General features: G+C 42.7%; 1 protein-coding gene across 3 annotated transcripts in view; it reads left to right on the top strand.

Annotated features, from left to right (window-relative positions):
• Positions 1–446: 446 nt before the first annotated feature.
• Positions 447–19,660, top strand: part of RCOR3 (REST corepressor 3) — a 28,194-nt gene continuing 8,980 nt past the window's right edge. Inside the window, exons 1-8 of one of the 3 annotated variants that reach the window (XM_083605200.1) lie at positions 467–811; positions 1,934–1,990; positions 13,780–13,857; positions 14,756–14,797; positions 15,487–15,539; positions 16,098–16,259; positions 17,305–17,429; positions 18,874–18,952. In XM_083605200.1, the coding sequence (XP_083461326.1) occupies positions 625–811; positions 1,934–1,990; positions 13,780–13,857; positions 14,756–14,797; positions 15,487–15,539; positions 16,098–16,259; positions 17,305–17,429; positions 18,874–18,952 (783 nt within the window). In that variant the 5' untranslated portion in view covers positions 467–624. Of the gene's footprint in view, positions 941–1,933; positions 1,991–13,779; positions 13,858–14,755; positions 14,798–15,486; positions 15,540–16,097; positions 16,260–17,304; positions 17,430–18,873; positions 18,953–19,660 lie in introns of all 3 variants that reach the window. The other 2 variants (XM_083605201.1, XM_083605199.1) reach the window with 2 other exon arrangements.

Genomic DNA, 19,660 nt, shown 5'->3' with positions numbered 1-19,660 from the left:
TGGAAAGCGGTTCCTTGCCGCACAAAGCCCTTTGAGCACACGTGCAGCACGCTTCTCACATGCAGAAAAAGTCACGCTAAGGCTTCACGTGTAGGAACCGCGACCGACACGCGGGGAGGATCTTATCCGAGTCTGGAAGCTTGAGCTCGGCGGCTCGCGTCCCTTCTCCCGGTTGAGGGGAAGCAGGCCTCAAAGCCCCGACGCCGACTAGGCGTCCCACCCCCTACCCTTATAGCCGCCCCCCGTAAGCCCCGCGCTTCGGCCCGTCCTCTCCCCTCAGAGGCGAGGCCCCGGCCTTCCGAGGCGCGGCGCGCGGCAGACGACAGGCACCTCCGTCCTGCCTTCGTCCTCTCTCCCAAGCTTCCAGCGCGCGAGGCTAGATCCGGCTGGGCCGCCGCGGAGGGATCCCCGACCCGTGGGCGGAGGAGGCGAGCAGAAGCGGGGTGGGGAGGGGGGACGGCGAGAGGGAGAGAGAGAAGGGAAGGGAGGAGGCGCCGGCGCCGCGGCGGCCTGAGCCGCGGGGGGGCGGGGGAAAGGGGCACCAACATGGCGGCTCCATATTAACTTTCCCCCCCTTCGGCAGCCGCTGCCACCGCCCGCCGCCCCCTCGCCTCGGCAGCCGTCATGCCGGGCATGATGGAGAAAGGAGCCGAGCTCCTGGGGGGCGGCAAGAGTAGGGGGGCCCCCAACGGCACCAAGAACGGCGGCGGAGGCGGCGGCGGCAGCCCCGGTTCCAACGGGCACTTTTCTGAGGCGGAGAGCGGAGGAGGAGGAGGCGGTGGCGGCGGCGGCGACAGCGGAGACGAGCACGGTGCGAGCTTCAGCCTCCCTCCACCAACAACCCACCAGCCCCTTCCCTCCGAGACTAGACTCGAGTTGGGCCTGGTCGCTTCGCCACTGCGCACTGGCTTGGCTGCATGGCGGCTGCACCACGGAGCCTGTATATATAAATATATGTTTGTGTGTGTGTGTGCGCGCGCAGGGTGTGTGTGTACGTGTGAACGCGCCCTCGCGTTCGTGCAAAGCGAGTGGCGGGTTGAAGCGCGCGCGTGGAGGGCTCGAGTGAGTGAGGGTAAAAAGTGCAAGTATGTGTGTGTGTGTCTGCTGTGGGTATATGTGTGTGCGCGCGAGGGCGCGCTCTCCCTGCCTCCCCGTGGGCGTGCGCAATATGTGTGTTCGTGTGTGTGTGTGTGCGCGCGCGCCAGCCTGTCCGCTTCTCCATCCATCCATCCGTCCGTATCCCGTTGAGAGTGGGTGTGCATTTTCACAATGGACACGCGTGTAATGCAGCCGCACCTCGGGCGCGGCGTTGCATTGCTCTTTAGGTGCGTGCGGGCGTGTTTTGTGTGTACACTATGGTGCAGATTTAGTAGTGTAAACCTTTCAAGCGAGGACGAATTATGAAGGGATTGCCAGCATGCAGGTCTATTTTATGTGCACCGCCTTATAATCTTCACTATTAGTACCTTGAGTGGGTTAGAGATGCACGCTGATGCATACAGTCGGCCAACACCTTGCAGTATTTGCACAATAAAAAAAAAAGTGGAGGGGATGTTTGTGTCAAACCGTATGGGTGTTTTGTTTTGTTTCTAAAAAATATTCACCTTTTGCAAATTATTGCCTACCTAGAGTGTTAAAAGGAAGTAGGGTTTTCTTTTTCCGGTGTGAGGTAGTAGTAGTGGTGGTGATGGTGGGTGATCTGCACCCCACCCCCCATTTCTTTCTCTCTCTCCACACTTGTTCAAAGGGTGAAGGGTTTGAGGCTATCAAAATAACAAGGTTTGGCTGCAGTGGTGGTCTTGGATTGGCTTGCTTGTGATGCTTCTAGCTCACAATCTATATTGTTTAAAGATCACACTTCCTGACTGAAGAGAACAGCGTCTTTCCCCCACCGCCCCTCTAAGTGATGCATTTATTTTCTCTTCCATTGCAGATGTAGGAATGAGGGTCGGAGCAGACTATCAAGCTCGCATTCCTGACTTTGATCCTGGTAAATACTCTTTTTTTTTAAAAAAAATGTTTGTAACCTGGTATCATTTGCTCTTTCGAAAATGGAGTTTTATTGCATGGTTGTTGGAGGGAGACTGAATAGGTGTGCATTCAGTTGAATATTGTGTGTATGTGTGACTTGCATTTGTGAAGGTTAAAGGTATGGGATTTTCTTTGCTGTCCCAAGCTTTGTGCTGCTTGTTTGTGGTCACTGAAGCTTCACGGGGCCAGCATTTGCTCTGTGCAAGCTGAAGTGAACAGGCCTCATATATGGAGAGGAGGGTGGCTATTACCTTATAGGAAGGAAATGAGGGGGTGTAAAAAAAAATGTTTTGCTTTTTAAACAGCCCATATTGAATCTATAGTAGTTTGGGAGCAATATTGCTTATCGTAGTAATTTATATAGTGTGGATTTTTCATTGTAATTAAAAGGGGCTGATACTGAAGTTTATAGGATTGTAGAATCCTAATGTAGATTGTACCCAATGCTTTGGTGAATCATGTGTTAATGTACAGGCAAACTTGTACTCGTTGACATTAATTTAAGTCGGTTTTAATTTGCATGGACAAAGAAGAGGATTTATATTATTGTAACACACACACTCATTCCTTGCTTTGGCCACAAGGAAGCACTGTCAACTCTCTTGTTCTTTAGACCTGTACCCATATGTCTGTTGATTCCTGCTACTAGAGTGATTCCCTTCTCTTGAGGTTTGAGCTTACATCAGTAGCCATTCCAGTTTTCTGGCCTTTGATGTTTTACAACATGCTAACTATATGGCTTTTAAGGGGGAAGCAAACTATTTCTTTTCGGCTTTTAGAAATGCTCATTTGAATCATAAATGTGTGGTTTTACAGCATCAATACTGGTCTGAAAAATAAATGACTCCTGAGAATTCTAGGTTTTGGGCAGCATCCAGTTACGTCCACTCACTTGTGGAACCAAAATGTACTTGTGCAACAGGACTTTGGGTTTCTGTCCCCCTTCCCCCAGTTTCCTGTGGCCCTCTTGTCACTCTGAGGCAGGCACAGGCAAACTCCGGCCCTCCAGATGTTTGGGACTACAATCCCCATCATCCCTAGCTAACAGGACCAGTGGTCAGGGATGTTGGGAATTGTAGTCCCAAACATCTGGAGGGCTGGAGTTTGCCTATGCCTGCTGAGGATTCCCCATGTCTCTGGTGCAGATGCGGGGTTTGCAGGAAGGAGGAGACTAAGGAGAGTCTTGTTGCACATGTGAACACCCACTCATGCTACATTGGATCTTGACCTTCTTCTAATGTATACATGTCATATAGGCTAATAAATTGTTGACCTTAAGCTTGATTGATCATTTTTAAGATCCTTTAAGAAGTCATTAGCCCAAAATGACTTTTAAGTTCACTGTATTTCTTTTGTTCCCTTTCTCAATAAGGAATCTGTGTTTTCTTTTCATCTATTTAAGGTAAATAGTAAATACCCTGAGTAGCTAATGTGAAACAGCTCTTGACCTGCTGCAGGTAAAATATTGCCCCTGCTTGTGATGGGTTTAACTCTTGACTGGTCACAAATTTCCTGTTGAGACGTAAGTGTCTCGTGGATAAGTGTGGACACTGAGCACTTGCTATGACTCATGTACAACCAGTTGCAGTTTATCATATGCTGTTGCTTTTTCATAATGATGGAGGCCCCAGTCTCTTGATCTTCTGTATCCTTTTGGATAATCTGGGGACATCAGACCTATTCACATATGTTCCTCTCGGCTCATTCAGTGATACAAATATAAGGGAGGTATAATCAGTGCTATTTTTCTAGAAAAAGAGTTGCTGGAACTCACCAGGAATGCCTCCCTTGTCTCTTATAATGGCAATGGCACCCACCGGAGAGGTGTCAGAACTGAGTTCCTATGAGTTCCAGCTGGAAAAAAGCCCTGGGTATAATATGTGGTCATGTGCACCACCAGATAGATGGATGATGGCTGCAGGGTGACAAGTACACAGCTCATAATTACCTAATTTTGATCCTTTCTGCTGTGGAACTTTTTCAGAGGAAAATGATTGATAACTTGAGAGAACTGGCTGTGTAAAAAGATAACGGCAGCAGATTATGACAGCCTATCTATTAGCTATTTCTTCCTTCTCTGTCTGAATACCCTTGTCTTTCGCCAGCTGTTCTTCCAGAAATGTGATAAGGTTTTCCATGCCAAAAGAGTAGAGTGAATGTTGTTCTCCATCCTTCATCCTGTGCACTTCTTTTTAGGCAGCCTAAATAGTGGTATACCATATTGCCTCCAAAGTTTTTCACAGTCTTTCAAAAACCTATTGCTAGGATATTGTTTTGTGCTGCCTGCTCCAGCATGGTTTTTCTTGAGTCATGTAATGAAGGGTAGGTAGATAATTTCTTGGGATGGATTACTATTTGTTAGTATTTGACGCTAATACTGCACTGAGAATGTCTTGCTAGATCAGGCTGAAGATACATCTCATTTGGCCCTTTCCCTGGATGACCAAGTGGATGGTAGACTTTTAGTAACCTTTAACTTCTGTTATCTTTTTGTTTGGTGCAGTGGAACCTGGAAGATTGTCTTTCAGTGAACTATAGGACTCCTGGCATTTGTGTCAGATGGACAAGATAACAGGATTGCCAAAGTATGTGAAGGCAAACGGCATGAAGAGGGGAGGGAACTAATCAATGAAATAGTATGTCCATTTCTGTAAACTGTGTATAGGTACAATGAAAACTTTAAAGTTGCAGGCTCACAAAGGTTGGAGAAAGCAGCATTTTCTCACTTGAGAGCTATCTTGAATCATAGAATGGAGAGTTGGAAGGTATCTCAAGGATCATCTAGTCCAGCTTCCTGCAATGCAGGAATCTGAACTAAATCATAAATGACAGGTGGTCATCAAACCTCTGCTTAAAAACCTATGAAGGAGAGTCCATCATTTTTCAAGGGAGTCTGTTCCACTGTCAATTACCGTAGCTCTTACCATCTGAAATTTCTTACTGATGTTTAGTCCTTGTAACTTGGCGCCATTGGTTTGGGTCCTGGCCTCTGGACCAGAGAAAGTACAGTGGTACCTCTAGTTACAAACTTAATTCGTCTCGGAGATCCGTTCTTAATCTGAGGTACCACTTTAGCTAATGGGGCCTCCCGCTGCCGTTGTGCCGCTGGCGCACGATTTCTGTTCTCATCCTGGGGCAAAGTTCTTAACCCTAGTACTACTTCCGGGTTAGCGGAGCCTGTAACCGAGGTGTTTGTAACCCTAGGTACCACTGTAAACTTGCTCCATCTTTCGTGTGACAGCCTTTGAAATATTTGAAGATGGCATTCATATCCCCTCTCAGTCTCCTCTTTTCCAGGGTAAACATACCCAACTGCCTCAACCATTCCTCATAAGGCTTGGTTTCCAGACCCTTGATCATCTTGGTTACCCTCTGCACACATTCCAGCTTGTCAATTTCCTCCTTATATTATGTTGCCCAGAACTGGACACAGTACTCCAGGTGTGGTCTGATCAAGGCAAAAATAGAGTGGTAGTATTACTGCACTTGATCTGGACACTATAGGTCTGTTGATGCAGACTAGAATAGCATTAGCCTTTTTTGCTGCTGCTTCACAGTGTTGGCTCATATTAAACTTGTGGTCTGCTTAGACCTCTGGATCCTTTTTCACATGTACTACTGACAAGCCAGGTGTCCCCCATCTTATATTTGTGCAACTGGTTCTTTCTGCCTAATTGTAGAACCTTATATTTGTCCCTATTGAAATGCATTTATTAGTTCTCCGATCTCTTGTATCTCTCCAATCTCTTGAATCCTGATTTCTCTTCTATGGCAATGGTTCCCAGTTAGTGGAAATGTGTAACCCAGGGGTCCGTGTAACCCACCCTGGGGGTCCGGGACACCATTCACATAACAAAAACTACCATAGAGATATCAACATTTTCAAAAGTAGGGTGTCCATTGCATGGCTTTTGAAAAACAGGGAGTCTGCAGTACTTCGTTAATTGGGAACCACTGTTCTACATTAGTAGCATTAGCTACCCTTCCTAGTTTTGTGTTTTCTACAAAATTGATGAGCATTTACTCAATTCCTTCATTTAAGTCATTTATAAAGACATTGAACAACAAAGGGTCCAGGGCGGAACCTGCAGTATCCCACTTATCACTTTTTTCCAGGATGGTGAAGAGCCATTAGTGAGCACTCTTTGGATTCGGTCAGTCAACCAACTTTAAATTCACCTAACACTTACCTCATCTAGCCCACATTTTACCAACCTATCTTCAAGAATATAATGGGAGGCTTTGTCAAAAGTCTTATTGAAATTAAGATAAACTACATCCACAGCATTCCCCTGATCCACCAAGCTTGTTGCTCCATTAAAAAAAGAAATGCGGTCCGTGACTTGTTTTTGAGAAACCCATCCTGGGTGATAGGAATCCCAGCATCCTTTTCCAGACCGTTGGTTTAATTATCTGTTATAGGACCTTTCCTGGTATCATTGTCAAGCCGACTGTGCAGTAGTTACGTAAACAAACAACTTCCTCCATCTTCCGTAATACAGCTCTTTAGATATTTGAAGGTGGCTATTGTATCTCCTCTCAAGTCTTCTTTTTTCCAGGCTAAACATACCCAGTTCAGCTGTGGTGAGTGGATATCGTCCTGGCAGTTGTGTGGTGATCCCTGTCCCTCCTCCAGCTGCAAGATTGGGAGGAAGGCTGCAGGTTGTTTGGCAGCTGTGTGGCTGAGGCACGTGGTAAGCCTTGGCCACCCGGGACCAAGCCAGCATAAACAAACAGCAATAATAATAATGTCATGATTTCTGCCCTGGAGCAGAAACACGAGTGGGGTAGGAATTTCAACATGGAGCATCTTGCAGCAGCAACAACCAATGCTGTCCTAGTCAGTCCTTTCCTCAGGAAGCTTCAGAGCTTCAGAGCAATAAGCTGTGTACAAAGCAAAATTTTACCAAATATAAGAAATTATCCCCTTAATATCACAAAAAGAGTAAGTAGGTATTTGATTAAATGTTTAGGGCATTAAGCTCTCGTGCTTGTTAATAAATTTCTCAGAAAAGCTTTCCATAGGGGAAAATTGGTAGCAGGCCTTGGAGCAACCCATTATATCTTTCTGTGAGGCTCTGCTTCCCAATTTTGATAATAAATGTAATAATTTAAGTCTGGTATTGTCATGACACAAGTCAGGTACACTATAAGCATTAAATTGAGGTAGCATTAATGGAGAAACACTCCCAAGAAACAAAAATGTCATTTATCTTCTTTTTTAGAGCGTTGATCTTTTTAGGTTGATAATTACATTTGTTAAACCATCACTGTACATTCAAAATAACAATTTCTTTCCTCATTATTACTTTTTGCAATTTTCGGGGGGGCGGGACTTGCATTTTTATTATATGTCTGAAAAATATTGGGAGATATGCCTTCATTCCATTGAGGAGCAGGTGCTGGGGGTGTTTAAACTAATTTCTATGGTCCAAGCTTGGGATATATGCATTCTGGGAAGGAAGAAATGCTTCATCTTTGAGTACATCTCAAAGATTTGTTTGTTTACTAAACATGAGTAAAATCAAACCAGATGGGATCTGGATGGAGACCAAAATGCAAACTGAATATTTTTCAGAATCCAGTATATTTTTCAGTTGAAAATTTCCTAGAAAACCCAATGCTAGTGTTGGTTTTATATCTGTATCTATATCTGATTTATATACTGCTTGAGTGTCAAAAACCCCTCTAAGCTACTATCTCCTACCTATCATGGAAAGTCTCGTAGGTTTCCACTGTAGCTGTCTGTTAGGAGGTACATAATGAAGAGTTGAGGTGCTGCGTCTCTCAGCTTTCTCTTTGTCCATCTTCCTCTTATGACTGTTAACTAGGAGCAAAGCATACATCTTGCAAGTAATGTGTCCTATTTGTTGTCAGTTGTTTGGTGTGTTGCAGTACTCTGGCTCCTCCCATTGCTGTGTGTCTTCCTGGGCTCTCTTATTTCTGCTTGGATAAATTTATTTCCAGCAGATGATGACACAGGTTTTGGGCTAGTGGAAATTTGAACCTCTCCCACACAGTAGTATGTTTTTTAATGATGATAAAATCTAATAAAATGTACTTCCCCAGGGATAGTGTGGATGGTCCTCTCTTGATACACTGAGCACTTGCTATGACTCATGTACAACCAGTTGCAGTTTATCATATGCTGTTGCTTTTTCATAATGATGGAGGCCCCAGTCTCTTGATCTTCTGTATCCTTTTGGATAATCTGGGGACATCAGACCTATTCACATATGTTCCTCTCGGCTCATTCAGTGATACAAATATAAGGGAGGTATAATCAGTGCTATTTTTCTAGAAAAAGAGTTGCTGGAACTCACCAGGAATGCCTCCCTTGTCTCTTATAATGGCAATGGCACCCACCGGAGAGGTGTCAGAACTGAGTTCCTATGAGTTCCAGCTGGAAAAAAGCCCTGGGTATAATATGTGGTCATGTGCACCACCAGATAGATGGATGATGGCTGCAGGGTGACAAGTACACAGCTCATAATTACCTAATTTTGATCCTTTCTGCTGTGGAACTTTTTCAGAGGAAAATGATTGATAACTTGAGAGAACTGGCTGTGTAAAAAGATAACGGCAGCAGATTATGACAGCCTATCTATTAGCTATTTCTTCCTTCTCTGTCTGAATACCCTTGTCTTTCGCCAGCTGTTCTTCCAGAAATGTGATAAGGTTTTCCATGCCAAAAGAGTAGAGTGAATGTTGTTCTCCATCCTTCATCCTGTGCACTTCTTTTTAGGCAGCCTAAATAGTGGTATACCATATTGCCTCCAAAGTTTTTCACAGTCTTTCAAAAACCTATTGCTAGGATATTGTTTTGTGCTGCCTGCTCCAGCATGGTTTTTCTTGAGTCATGTAATGAAGGGTAGGTAGATAATTTCTTGGGATGGATTACTATTTGTTAGTATTTGACGCTAATACTGCACTGAGAATGTCTTGCTAGATCAGGCTGAAGATACATCTCATTTGGCCCTTTCCCTGGATGACCAAGTGGATGGTAGACTTTTAGTAACCTTTAACTTCTGTTATCTTTTTGTTTGGTGCAGTGGAACATGGAAGATTGTCTTCCAGTGAACTATAGGACTCCTGGCATTTGTGTCAGATGGACAAGATAACAGGATTGCCAAAGTATGTGAAGGCAAACGGCATGAAGAGGGGAGGGAACTAATCAATGAAATAGTATGTCCATTTCTGTAAACTGTGTATAGGTACAATGAAAACTTTAAAGTTGCAGGCTCACAAAGGTTGGAGAAAGCAGCATTTTCTCACTTGAGAGCTATCTTGAATCATAGAATGGAGAGTTGGAAGGTATCTCAAGGATCATCTAGTCCAGCTTCCTGCAATGCAGGAATCTGAACTAAATCATAAATGACAGGTGGTCATCAAACCTCTGCTTAAAAACCTATGAAGGAGAGTCCATCATTTTTCAAGGGAGTCTGTTCCACTGTCAATTACCGTAGCTCTTACCATCTGAAATTTCTTACTGATGTTTAGTCCTTGTAACTTGGCGCCATTGGTTTGGGTCCTGGCCTCTGGACCAGAGAAAGTACAGTGGTACCTCTAGTTACAAACTTAATTCGTCTCGGAGATCCGTTCTTAATCTGAGGTACCACTTTAGCTAATGGGGCCTCCCGCTGCCGTTGTGCCGCTGGCGCACGATTTCTGTTCTCATCCTGGGGCAAAGTTCTTAACCCTAGTACTACTTCCGGGTTAGCGGAGCCTGTAACCGAGGTGTTTGTAACCCTAGGTACCACTGTAAACTTGCTCCATCTTTCGTGTGACAGCCTTTGAAATATTTGAAGATGGCATTCATATCCCCTCTCAGTCTCCTCTTTTCCAGGGTAAACATACCCAACTGCCTCAACCATTCCTCATAAGGCTTGGTTTCCAGACCCTTGATCATCTTGGTTACCCTCTGCACACATTCCAGCTTGTCAATTTCCTCCTTATATTATGTTGCCCAGAACTGGACACAGTACTCCAGGTGTGGTCTGATCAAGGCAAAAATAGAGTGGTAGTATTACTGCACTTGATCTGGACACTATAGGTCTGTTGATGCAGACTAGAATAGCATTAGCCTTTTTTGCTGCTGCTTCACAGTGTTGGCTCATATTAAACTTGTGGTCTGCTTAGACCTCTGGATCCTTTTTCACATGTACTACTGACAAGCCAGGTGTCCCCCATCTTATATTTGTGCAACTGGTTCTTTCTGCCTAATTGTAGAACCTTATATTTGTCCCTATTGAAATGCATTTATTAGTTCTCCGATCTCTTGTATCTCTCCAATCTCTTGAATCCTGATTTCTCTTCTATGGCAATGGTTCCCAGTTAGTGGAAATGTGTAACCCAGGGGTCCGTGTAACCCACCCTGGGGGTCCGGGACACCATTCACATAACAAAAACTACCATAGAGATATCAACATTTTCAAAAGTAGGGTGTCCATTGCATGGCTTTTGAAAAACAGGGAGTCTGCAGTACTTCGTTAATTGGGAACCACTGTTCTACATTAGTAGCATTAGCTACCCTTCCTAGTTTTGTGTTTTCTACAAAATTGATGAGCATTTACTCAATTCCTTCATTTAAGTCATTTATAAAGACATTGAACAACAAAGGGTCCAGGGCGGAACCTGCAGTATCCCACTTATCACTTTTTTCCAGGATGGTGAAGAGCCATTAGTGAGCACTCTTTGGATTCGGTCAGTCAACCAACTTTAAATTCACCTAACACTTACCTCATCTAGCCCACATTTTACCAACCTATCTTCAAGAATATAATGGGAGGCTTTGTCAAAAGTCTTATTGAAATTAAGATAAACTACATCCACAGCATTCCCCTGATCCACCAAGCTTGTTGCTCCATTAAAAAAAGAAATGCGGTCCGTGACTTGTTTTTGAGAAACCCATCCTGGGTGATAGGAATCCCAGCATCCTTTTCCAGACCGTTGGTTTAATTATCTGTTATAGGACCTTTCCTGGTATCATTGTCAAGCCGACTGTGCAGTAGTTACGTAAACAAACAACTTCCTCCATCTTCCGTAATACAGCTCTTTAGATATTTGAAGGTGGCTATTGTATCTCCTCTCAAGTCTTCTTTTTTCCAGGCTAAACATACCCAGTTCAGCTGTGGTGAGTGGATATCGTCCTGGCAGTTGTGTGGTGATCCCTGTCCCTCCTCCAGCTGCAAGATTGGGAGGAAGGCTGCAGGTTGTTTGGCAGCTGTGTGGCTGAGGCACGTGGTAAGCCTTGGCCACCCGGGACCAAGCCAGCATAAACAAACAGCAATAATAATAATGTCATGATTTCTGCCCTGGAGCAGAAACACGAGTGGGGTAGGAATTTCAACATGGAGCATCTTGCAGCAGCAACAACCAATGCTGTCCTAGTCAGTCCTTTCCTCAGGAAGCTTCAGAGCTTCAGAGCAATAAGCTGTGTACAAAGCAAAATTTTACCAAATATAAGAAATTATCCCCTTAATATCACAAAAAGAGTAAGTAGGTATTTGATTAAATGTTTAGGGCATTAAGCTCTCGTGCTTGTTAATAAATTTCTCAGAAAAGCTTTCCATAGGGGAAAATTGGTAGCAGGCCTTGGAGCAACCCATTATATCTTTCTGTGAGGCTCTGCTTCCCAATTTTGATAATAAATGTAATAATTTAAGTCTGGTATTGTCATGACACAAGTCAGGTACACTATAAGCATTAAATTGAGGTAGCATTAATGGAGAAACACTCCCAAGAAACAAAAATGTCATTTATCTTCTTTTTTAGAGCGTTGATCTTTTTAGGTTGATAATTACATTTGTTAAACCATCACTGTACATTCAAAATAACAATTTCTTTCCTCATTATGACTTTTTGCAATTTTCGGGGGGGGGCGGGACTTGCATTTTTATTATATGTCTGAAAAATATTGGGAGATATGCCTTCATTCCATTGAGGAGCAGGTGCTGGGGGTGTCTAAACTAATTTCTATGGTCCAAGCTTGGGATATATGCATTCTGGGAAGGAAGAAATGCTTCATCTTTGAGTACATCTCAAAGATTTGTTTGTTTACTAAACACGAGTAAAATCAAACCAGATGGGATCTGGATGGAGACCAAAATGCAAACTGAATATTTTTCAGAATCCAGTATATTTTTCAGTTGAAAATTTCCTGGAAAACCCAATGCTAGTGTTGGTTTTATATCTGTATCTATATCTGATTTATATACTGCTTGAGTGTCAAAAACCCCTCTAAGCTACTATCTCCTGCCTATCATGGAAAGTCTCATAGGTTTCCACTGTAGCTGTCTTTTAGGAGGTACATAATGAAGAGTTGAGGTGCTGCGTCTCTCAGCTTTCTCTTTGTCCATCTTCCTCTTATGACTATTAACTAGGAGCAAAGCATACATCTTGCAAGTAATGTGTCCTATTTGTTGTCAGTTGTTTGGTGTGTTGCAGTACTCTGGCTCCTCCCATTGCTGTGTGTCTTCCTGGGCTCTCTTATTTCTGCTTGGATAAATTTATTTCCAGCGGATGATGACACAGGTTTTGGGCTAGTGGAAATTTGAACCTCTCCCACACAGTAGTATGTCTTTTAATGATGATAAAATCTAATAAAATGTACTTCCCTAGGGATAGTGTGGATGGTCCTCTCTTGATACACGACTTCAGTGTTTACAGAGGCAGTTTTAACAGTACCGGACTAGTTGCCTTTGGCTTCCAGCTTCACTTTTTCTGCTTGCGATTCTCACCTCGTTGCTTGCTCAAGAAACACTTTACACAGAACTCAGTGGTGTGAAGCGGGATCCTGAGTGGCACACAACTAAGTTTTACTCAGAATAGGCTCATTAATATTAATAGTAACTTAGTCATGTTTGTTGTTTTCAGTCGATCTGCTTGGAGTAAAACTTAAGTTGAAGACCACCTAACAAAACGGCGCTCAGTACAGTGGTACCTCAGTTTAAGAACAGTCCTGTTTACAAACGATTTGGTTTATGAACTCCGCAAAACCGGAAATAGTGTCCCGTTACCTCGGCCTAAGAACAGAATCTGAACGGTGGAAGGGCACCGGCGGCGGGAGGCCTCATTTGGGAAAGCGCTGCTCAGTTTAAGAACAGTTTTGGTTTAAGAACGGACTTCGGAATGGATTAAGTTTGTAAACTGAGGTACCACTGTAGTGTCTATAGCTCCACACAGAAAGGAGGGTGAAGTGTGCAATTGTAACCCATATTCAAGTAGTTCTTTCTGTTACATTTTGTTTCATTGATAATTACATTTGCAGGGATCACTGGGCTTAACCAGTGCTGTAAACTACATGTTTTTAATGCACCAAGAATGAACTGTAGATGCTTTGCCAGCTCCAGCATGTGCATGCTTAATGTTCAATGTGCACTTAACTCTGTGTGCCCAGACATCGTTGAAATGTTTATCCCCAAGGACACCTCTCTACTGTTCTTTTGGCCTTGGCACATAGGATTATTTTAGCTGTACCAAGGTTGTTTGTCTTTGGGAAGAAAGTCTACTGTTTCCCAATATTTCTCACATCAGCTCTCAAAAAAGTGCTTAGGGCCTGTGCTACTTTAAATGTTGATTGTGTATTAACCATAACTGTTCTATTTCTACAAAACTCAGAGAACAGAGGGATTTTGTGTAAGTGAAGAACAACAGACTATATGTCATCCACTTGTATATGACTGCTTTTTACCGTCTGTGAATTAAGTGTTCTCTTTAAAAAATTGAACAACTTAATCTCTCTTCTAGGAGCTACAAAATACACAGATAAAGACAATGGAGGGATGCTTGTGTGGTCTCCATATCATAGTATTTCAGATGCCAAGTGTAAGTTCTGTGGAATGCATTAAATAGTGTTCTGTCAATTGCTTTGTATAAGAATCACATCACATGCTATAAAAATGCTACACATACAAGCAGTTTCTTGTAGGCTTTAGCTCCCAAGATGCTCTAGTTCGAATCAGTCACATTCACTCCTGCTCCCATGTCCAGTATCTAATACCTTCCCAATTTAGACAAATTGCCACTGAAAGATCTTGCTGGCTGGCTGTTTTTAGCACCCTTTTAAAAGTACTTATTGAAAAAAGTCTTGTATGCTGCCCATAATGTATGTGCTTAATTTTCAAGCATATTCTCATACTCGCTTTTTAAAACTTTCAGGACACGGCTGGTAACTTCTAGTGTTAAATGGTCCAGCCTGGCAAGGTGTTAAAGTGTGTTCCCGCATTTAACAAGTGAATTCTCTTTCCTGGTTGACAGGTATTAATACTTTTACAGTTCATGCAGACATTCTGCATCTGCTATAAAAGGTGTGCTGTAGCACACTGTACTTACTGAACATAGGAGAAGCATTGCTCAACCAGTCCAAGAGTCTGTTTAATCCGGCATCCTGCTTTCCGCAGCGGACAACCAGATACCTCTGATTCTGAAGCTTACATATACCACCATGACTAACAGCCGTTTAAATACCTATTCTCCATTAATATGTGTTCAAATGCTGCTATAGTATGGGCATTTGAAATCCTTCTGTAGTTCTACCCAGTGGTCAGTCCTCCTTTCCCTATCAGGTAATTAGAGAATATTCTGCTGGCCGGAGGCTCATGTGTCTACTTGAAGTCCTTGCATTCTTTTGGTACCACTATATATAGCCCCCTTCCCTAAGTTCTCTCCTTACCACACAACAACTCAGTTGGCAGGGAGTATTCTTAACTTTTCTTTTCTCAAGGGTGGTATCAGTTGAGAGCCAAAGAAAGAGGAAGGGGAGTTGGTGAGTAGAAAGTTTTGTTTTTGTTTTAATTCAGAGAGTGAGATGCCAGGAATCTTAGACGTACAGTACAAGAGAGAATTCTTATAGTACTCCCATGAGAAGTATCAGAAGTAGATTTCAGCTCCCTGTAATGTGAAGTTTGCAGTCTTGCTTCAAGAGCGTGGATGATTTTCACCAAGAAAGAGCCATGCCACGTGTCCATCAACCTCTCCTTTTTATGCCACATTTCTTACATAAAATACAGATTTGTGACTGAAAGATCCTAGAGAGCAGGATACACAGCCTGTGAAAGAGTGTCCCAAAGCTTTGGAGAGGCAATTGAGAAGGCCCTGCTCATCTCAGAGGCTAATCTGGCAGCTGAATATGATGAAATTTGAAGCAGTGCCTCTCCTGTTTATGGATCAGATGTTTAAATGTATTTACTTAAGTAGTCTAAATGATTGAAACGTTGATCAACGGCCCTTTTCCCACTAGAGCGTCTCTGGAATATTTCCCATTTGAAAAAAATAATGGTCACTATTAACATGACCTCAAATTGTATATTTTAAGTGGACGAATCTGTGCATAATGGAGACTGAACAGTTCTCTTCTAGAAAGGAGCATAAAGTGTTTTGTGGCACCTAGTATCAGTTATCCTAAACTGCTCCTCTGGTCCAAGTATAAATAACTCTAGCATTCTTTTGTTACAGTGGATGAATATATTGCAATAGCAAAGGAAAAACATGGCTACAATGTGGAACAGGTAAGTGTTATAAATATAATAAATTCAAGACAGTTTTCTAAAGAGCTTTTATATATACATTTTTGTCCAAAGCAACCCTCAATGTAATAAAACTACATAACTTTGACATAATATTGTAAAAAAGCTTTTAACAGCTTGGTGGAAAGCACAGGGCTAGCTTAGCCGCCATTCCCTCCAAAAGGTCTCTGAAAAATAGCAGTTCTAAGTTGTATATGAAAGGAGAATCGGGACGGGCCCAGTGAAGCTTCCCTTCCAGCAAAAAGGTCATGTTTCTGGCAGAAGTAGAACAAGACGTAAGGCCTTGGACTATGACTTGAGCGTGAGGACAGATGATCCTTCAGTTCTAACAGCCCTGGACTGTTCAGGGCTTTATATATATTTAAACCAGCACTTCCACACCTTTAAGTATGATGGTGAATCGTGAGATGTACTGTATGAGCACCATGGAAGAGTAACCGAAAAGAGCATCTGTGCATCATCAGCATGACAGAAAACTGCAAGAGCTAGTAGGATGCATCATGATAAGAACAAGGGCTCTCTCTCTCTCTCTTTTTAAAGGCACTTGGCATGTTGTTCTGGCATAAGCACAACATTGAGAAGTCACTTGCAGATCTCCCAAATTTTACTCCTTTTCCGGATGAGTGGACAGTTGAGGATAAAGTCCTGTTTGAACAAGCTTTCAGTTTCCATGGGAAAAGCTTTCACAGAATCCAACAAATGGTAAGGTAATAGATGGACTACCTGGGAATGGGGTTGGGACAAAAACCTTTGGCATCACAGGAGGAGACTTGCAGGAGTGGCCAGTAAAAGCAATACTTAAAAAAATTATAGCCAGATTTAAAAAATGGACGAATGCAGAGGAGCCACAAAAACCTTTTACTATCACCTATGGGAGTGATCAGCTGAAATTTTGGGGGTCCCCAAAACGTCTCTTGGTGAGCTAGATGCAGGCTGCAGGATATTCACCCCTACCATAGAACATGTTTTATTAATAGACAAATTAGTTAGTGTTAGTGTTTAGAAAGGTATGGTTTGTTTCAGCCAACATGCAAATACCCTTCCAGAGAACCAGTTTTTACGTGGAAAAGTAATCCCAATAAATCCTCTAATTGCACTGCTTTTCTTTTTCTGCAGTTTAAACTTAAATAGTCAAAACCAGACCTGCAGATCAACTGGTCATTTACTGTGTTACTTGATAGAAAGATTATCCTTTTGAAGTCCTTTATTATTTAAAAGAGGATACCTTTTAGCCAAAATATTGGTACTATCCAGTTAAAACTAAGGAATTTACTTTTGATTTATTCTTACGGGGAAATGTAGGCATTTAACTACAGTCCTATATCCACTTACCTGAAACTCTCAGTGGAGTTTACTTATCAGTAGGCATGTGCAGGATTGCACTGTTAAAGGATGGCCTAAATATGGCCTGTTAAATATTTATTCATTTATTATAAATAAATAATCACATGCACTCAGATTTTAAAGTGCAATAAAGTTGTGGATGTTTCTGTCTCCCCTTCCCTCTTGGTAGGTAGGACCTATTTCTCAGGAGCATCAGCATTTATGATTATGAGGAAATGTAACAGCCTAGACTCTTCAAATGCCTAGTGGTTTGCTTTCAGTGAGCTTTAATTCACACTCATTGTGATTTGAACCTTCGACTTAACGTAATCTCCCTCCCCCCCCCCCACTTAAACAATGTGTCACAATATTTCATTCACATTATTTATTACTAGCATCTACATATTGTGTTGGCATGTTTTAGCTTCCAGACAAGACTATTGCAAGTCTTGTCAAGTATTACTACTCCTGGAAGAAAACTCGTTCTAGGACAAGTTTAATGGACCGCCAAGCTAGGAAGCTGGCAAACAGAAATAATCAAGGCGACAGGTAAGCAGCACAACACCTTTCTGAAAATAACAACTTGCTTATATCCTTTTGTATTTCTGTTTTTGCTTTTTTGTTACTAACGCAAGGCATGTTGTTCCATGGTATTGCATCTTTGTTGCAACTAATCAAGTGCAGATTTACTGCATCCAGGAGAGACCTTCCATTAACAGTCCACATACCCTCTTTACTGTTTTGTAGCGCATTCCCAGAATTATAGCAGGAATTATCGGAATATAGCACTAGTCAAATTTGTACATTTATTCCAGCCTAGGCAAACGCAGCCCTCCAGATGTTTTGGGACTACAACTCCCATCATCCCTAGCTAACAGGACCAGTGGTCAGGGATGATGGGAATTGTAGTCTCAAAACATCTGGAGGGCTGGAGTTTGTCTATGCCTGACTTGTTCTCATGAAACCATAAATATGTGCCAGGTGCAGCATGTATAACCTGGAGTGCTCTCTGAGACACACACACAGAGAGAGAGAGAGGGAGGGAGAGGGTTTGGTCAGGTGTAAAAGGAGGGGGATGTCGAGCGTATGGGAGGGTTGAGGTAAGTGAGGTTGAAGAGTGAAGCAAGCAAGGGCAGCAGCCCTAGCATGCAACCTATTTGTGTAACTTAATATGCAAAGTATGTTTTAATATTAATATATTTTGTAGAAAACTACCTTACTGTAAAGGGAATCGGGTGGCGCTGTGGGTTAAACCATAGAGCCTAGGACTTGCTGATCAGAAGGTCGGCGGTTCGAATCCCCTTGACGGGGTGAGCGTCCGTTGCTCGGTCCCTGCTCCTGCCAACCTAGCAGTTTGAAAGCACATGAAAGTGCAAGTAGATAAATAGGTACCGCTCCGGCAGGAAGGTAAAGGGTGTTTCTGTGCGCTGCTCTGGTTCGCCAGAAGCGGCTTAGTCATGCTGGCCACATGACCTGGAAGGTGTACGCCGGCTCCCTCGGCCAATAAAGCGAGATGAGCACCGCAACCCCAGAGTCGGCCACGACTGGACCTAATGGTCAGGGGTCCCTTTACCTTTACCTTTACCTTTACCTTACTGTAAGCCGACCCAGTGTATGATTTTATGAAGGGTGTTATACAGATACTTTAAGTGCATTAAATATAGGGGAGGAAATGGTTTTATATATTCAGTGAATGGGAATATTGCATAAAACTGCTTTCCCTGCTATTCATGCTTTTAAATCTGATTCCCATACTGTACTCTTCAAGCATGGAAATTAATGTTTAGTGGATGCTATGCTTAAAGACAGAAATATAGTTAATTCCATTTGAGTCTGTTTGTTAAGCCTGTTGCTATGAACTTCCATGTTGACATCAAGTAATGACTTTTTATTATGCAGAATAGCTGCAAAAACAACCTTTGCTGTAAGGGTAAAAATCAAATATAGGAGGAGGTGAAAGGAAGCAAGTTCCCTAATCTGTTTGTGTCCTCAGTGATGATGATGTGGAAGAAACTCACCCAATGGATGGAAATGATAGTGATTATGATCCCAAGAAGGAAACTAAAAAAGAGGTAATGAATAGTTAAACTGCAATAACCATATTATTCACATAAACTATGTGAATAATATTCATGTAAATTTAAAGTTACAGTGAGTGGGTACTAGTCACTGGCATTTCGGTTGTGGCACCTAAATGCTCTACATTCATCTCTCTTGGATTTCATCTTGTTGGTTTTGGCTCAGTGTTCTAGCCTGGCAAGATTATTTTCATTCTTCATTGTAGTCTTCTATGGCCAGGTGGACAAGAGGTAGAGTGGGATTGCCTGGTGGATCTCTGGCTGATTTGCTATAGATTGGCGAGGGCTTCCAACCCCCAGATGTTTAACAACAGTGACGACAAAACTACTTTCACCAGCAAAATTAGCCTTCTGAAATAAAGGAAGCAAACCTGGAGTGGATTTTTGTGTGAAAGGATTGCAAACTCCTTGTGACCAGAATCATCGCTTCAACACTGGTGATCTTTGCTTCTTCTAGTACACTGGCATTAGTTCACCTGTCTTCCCAAGTGATGTGTAAAAAATTTCCGAGACACCACTGATGGAATCTTTCAAGAAGTTGGAGATGGCTTTTATAAGTGATCCATGTTTCACAAGCATACAGCATCTGTAGCTCCCAGATCCAACACTACGCTGCTGCCACCCCCTTTAAGATGGAGACAATATTTGTCACTCTGAAATCTTCTGGCACCTCACCCACTCTTCACAGATTCTATTTGCTTT

Source organism: Podarcis filfolensis, assembly GCF_964270895.1.
Source record: "Podarcis filfolensis genome assembly, chromosome: 3".
Classification (NCBI taxonomy): domain Eukaryota; kingdom Metazoa; phylum Chordata; class Lepidosauria; order Squamata; family Lacertidae; genus Podarcis; species Podarcis filfolensis.
Note: the sequence above shows the minus strand (reverse complement) of the source record. Positions and strands in the feature narration are given on the sequence as shown.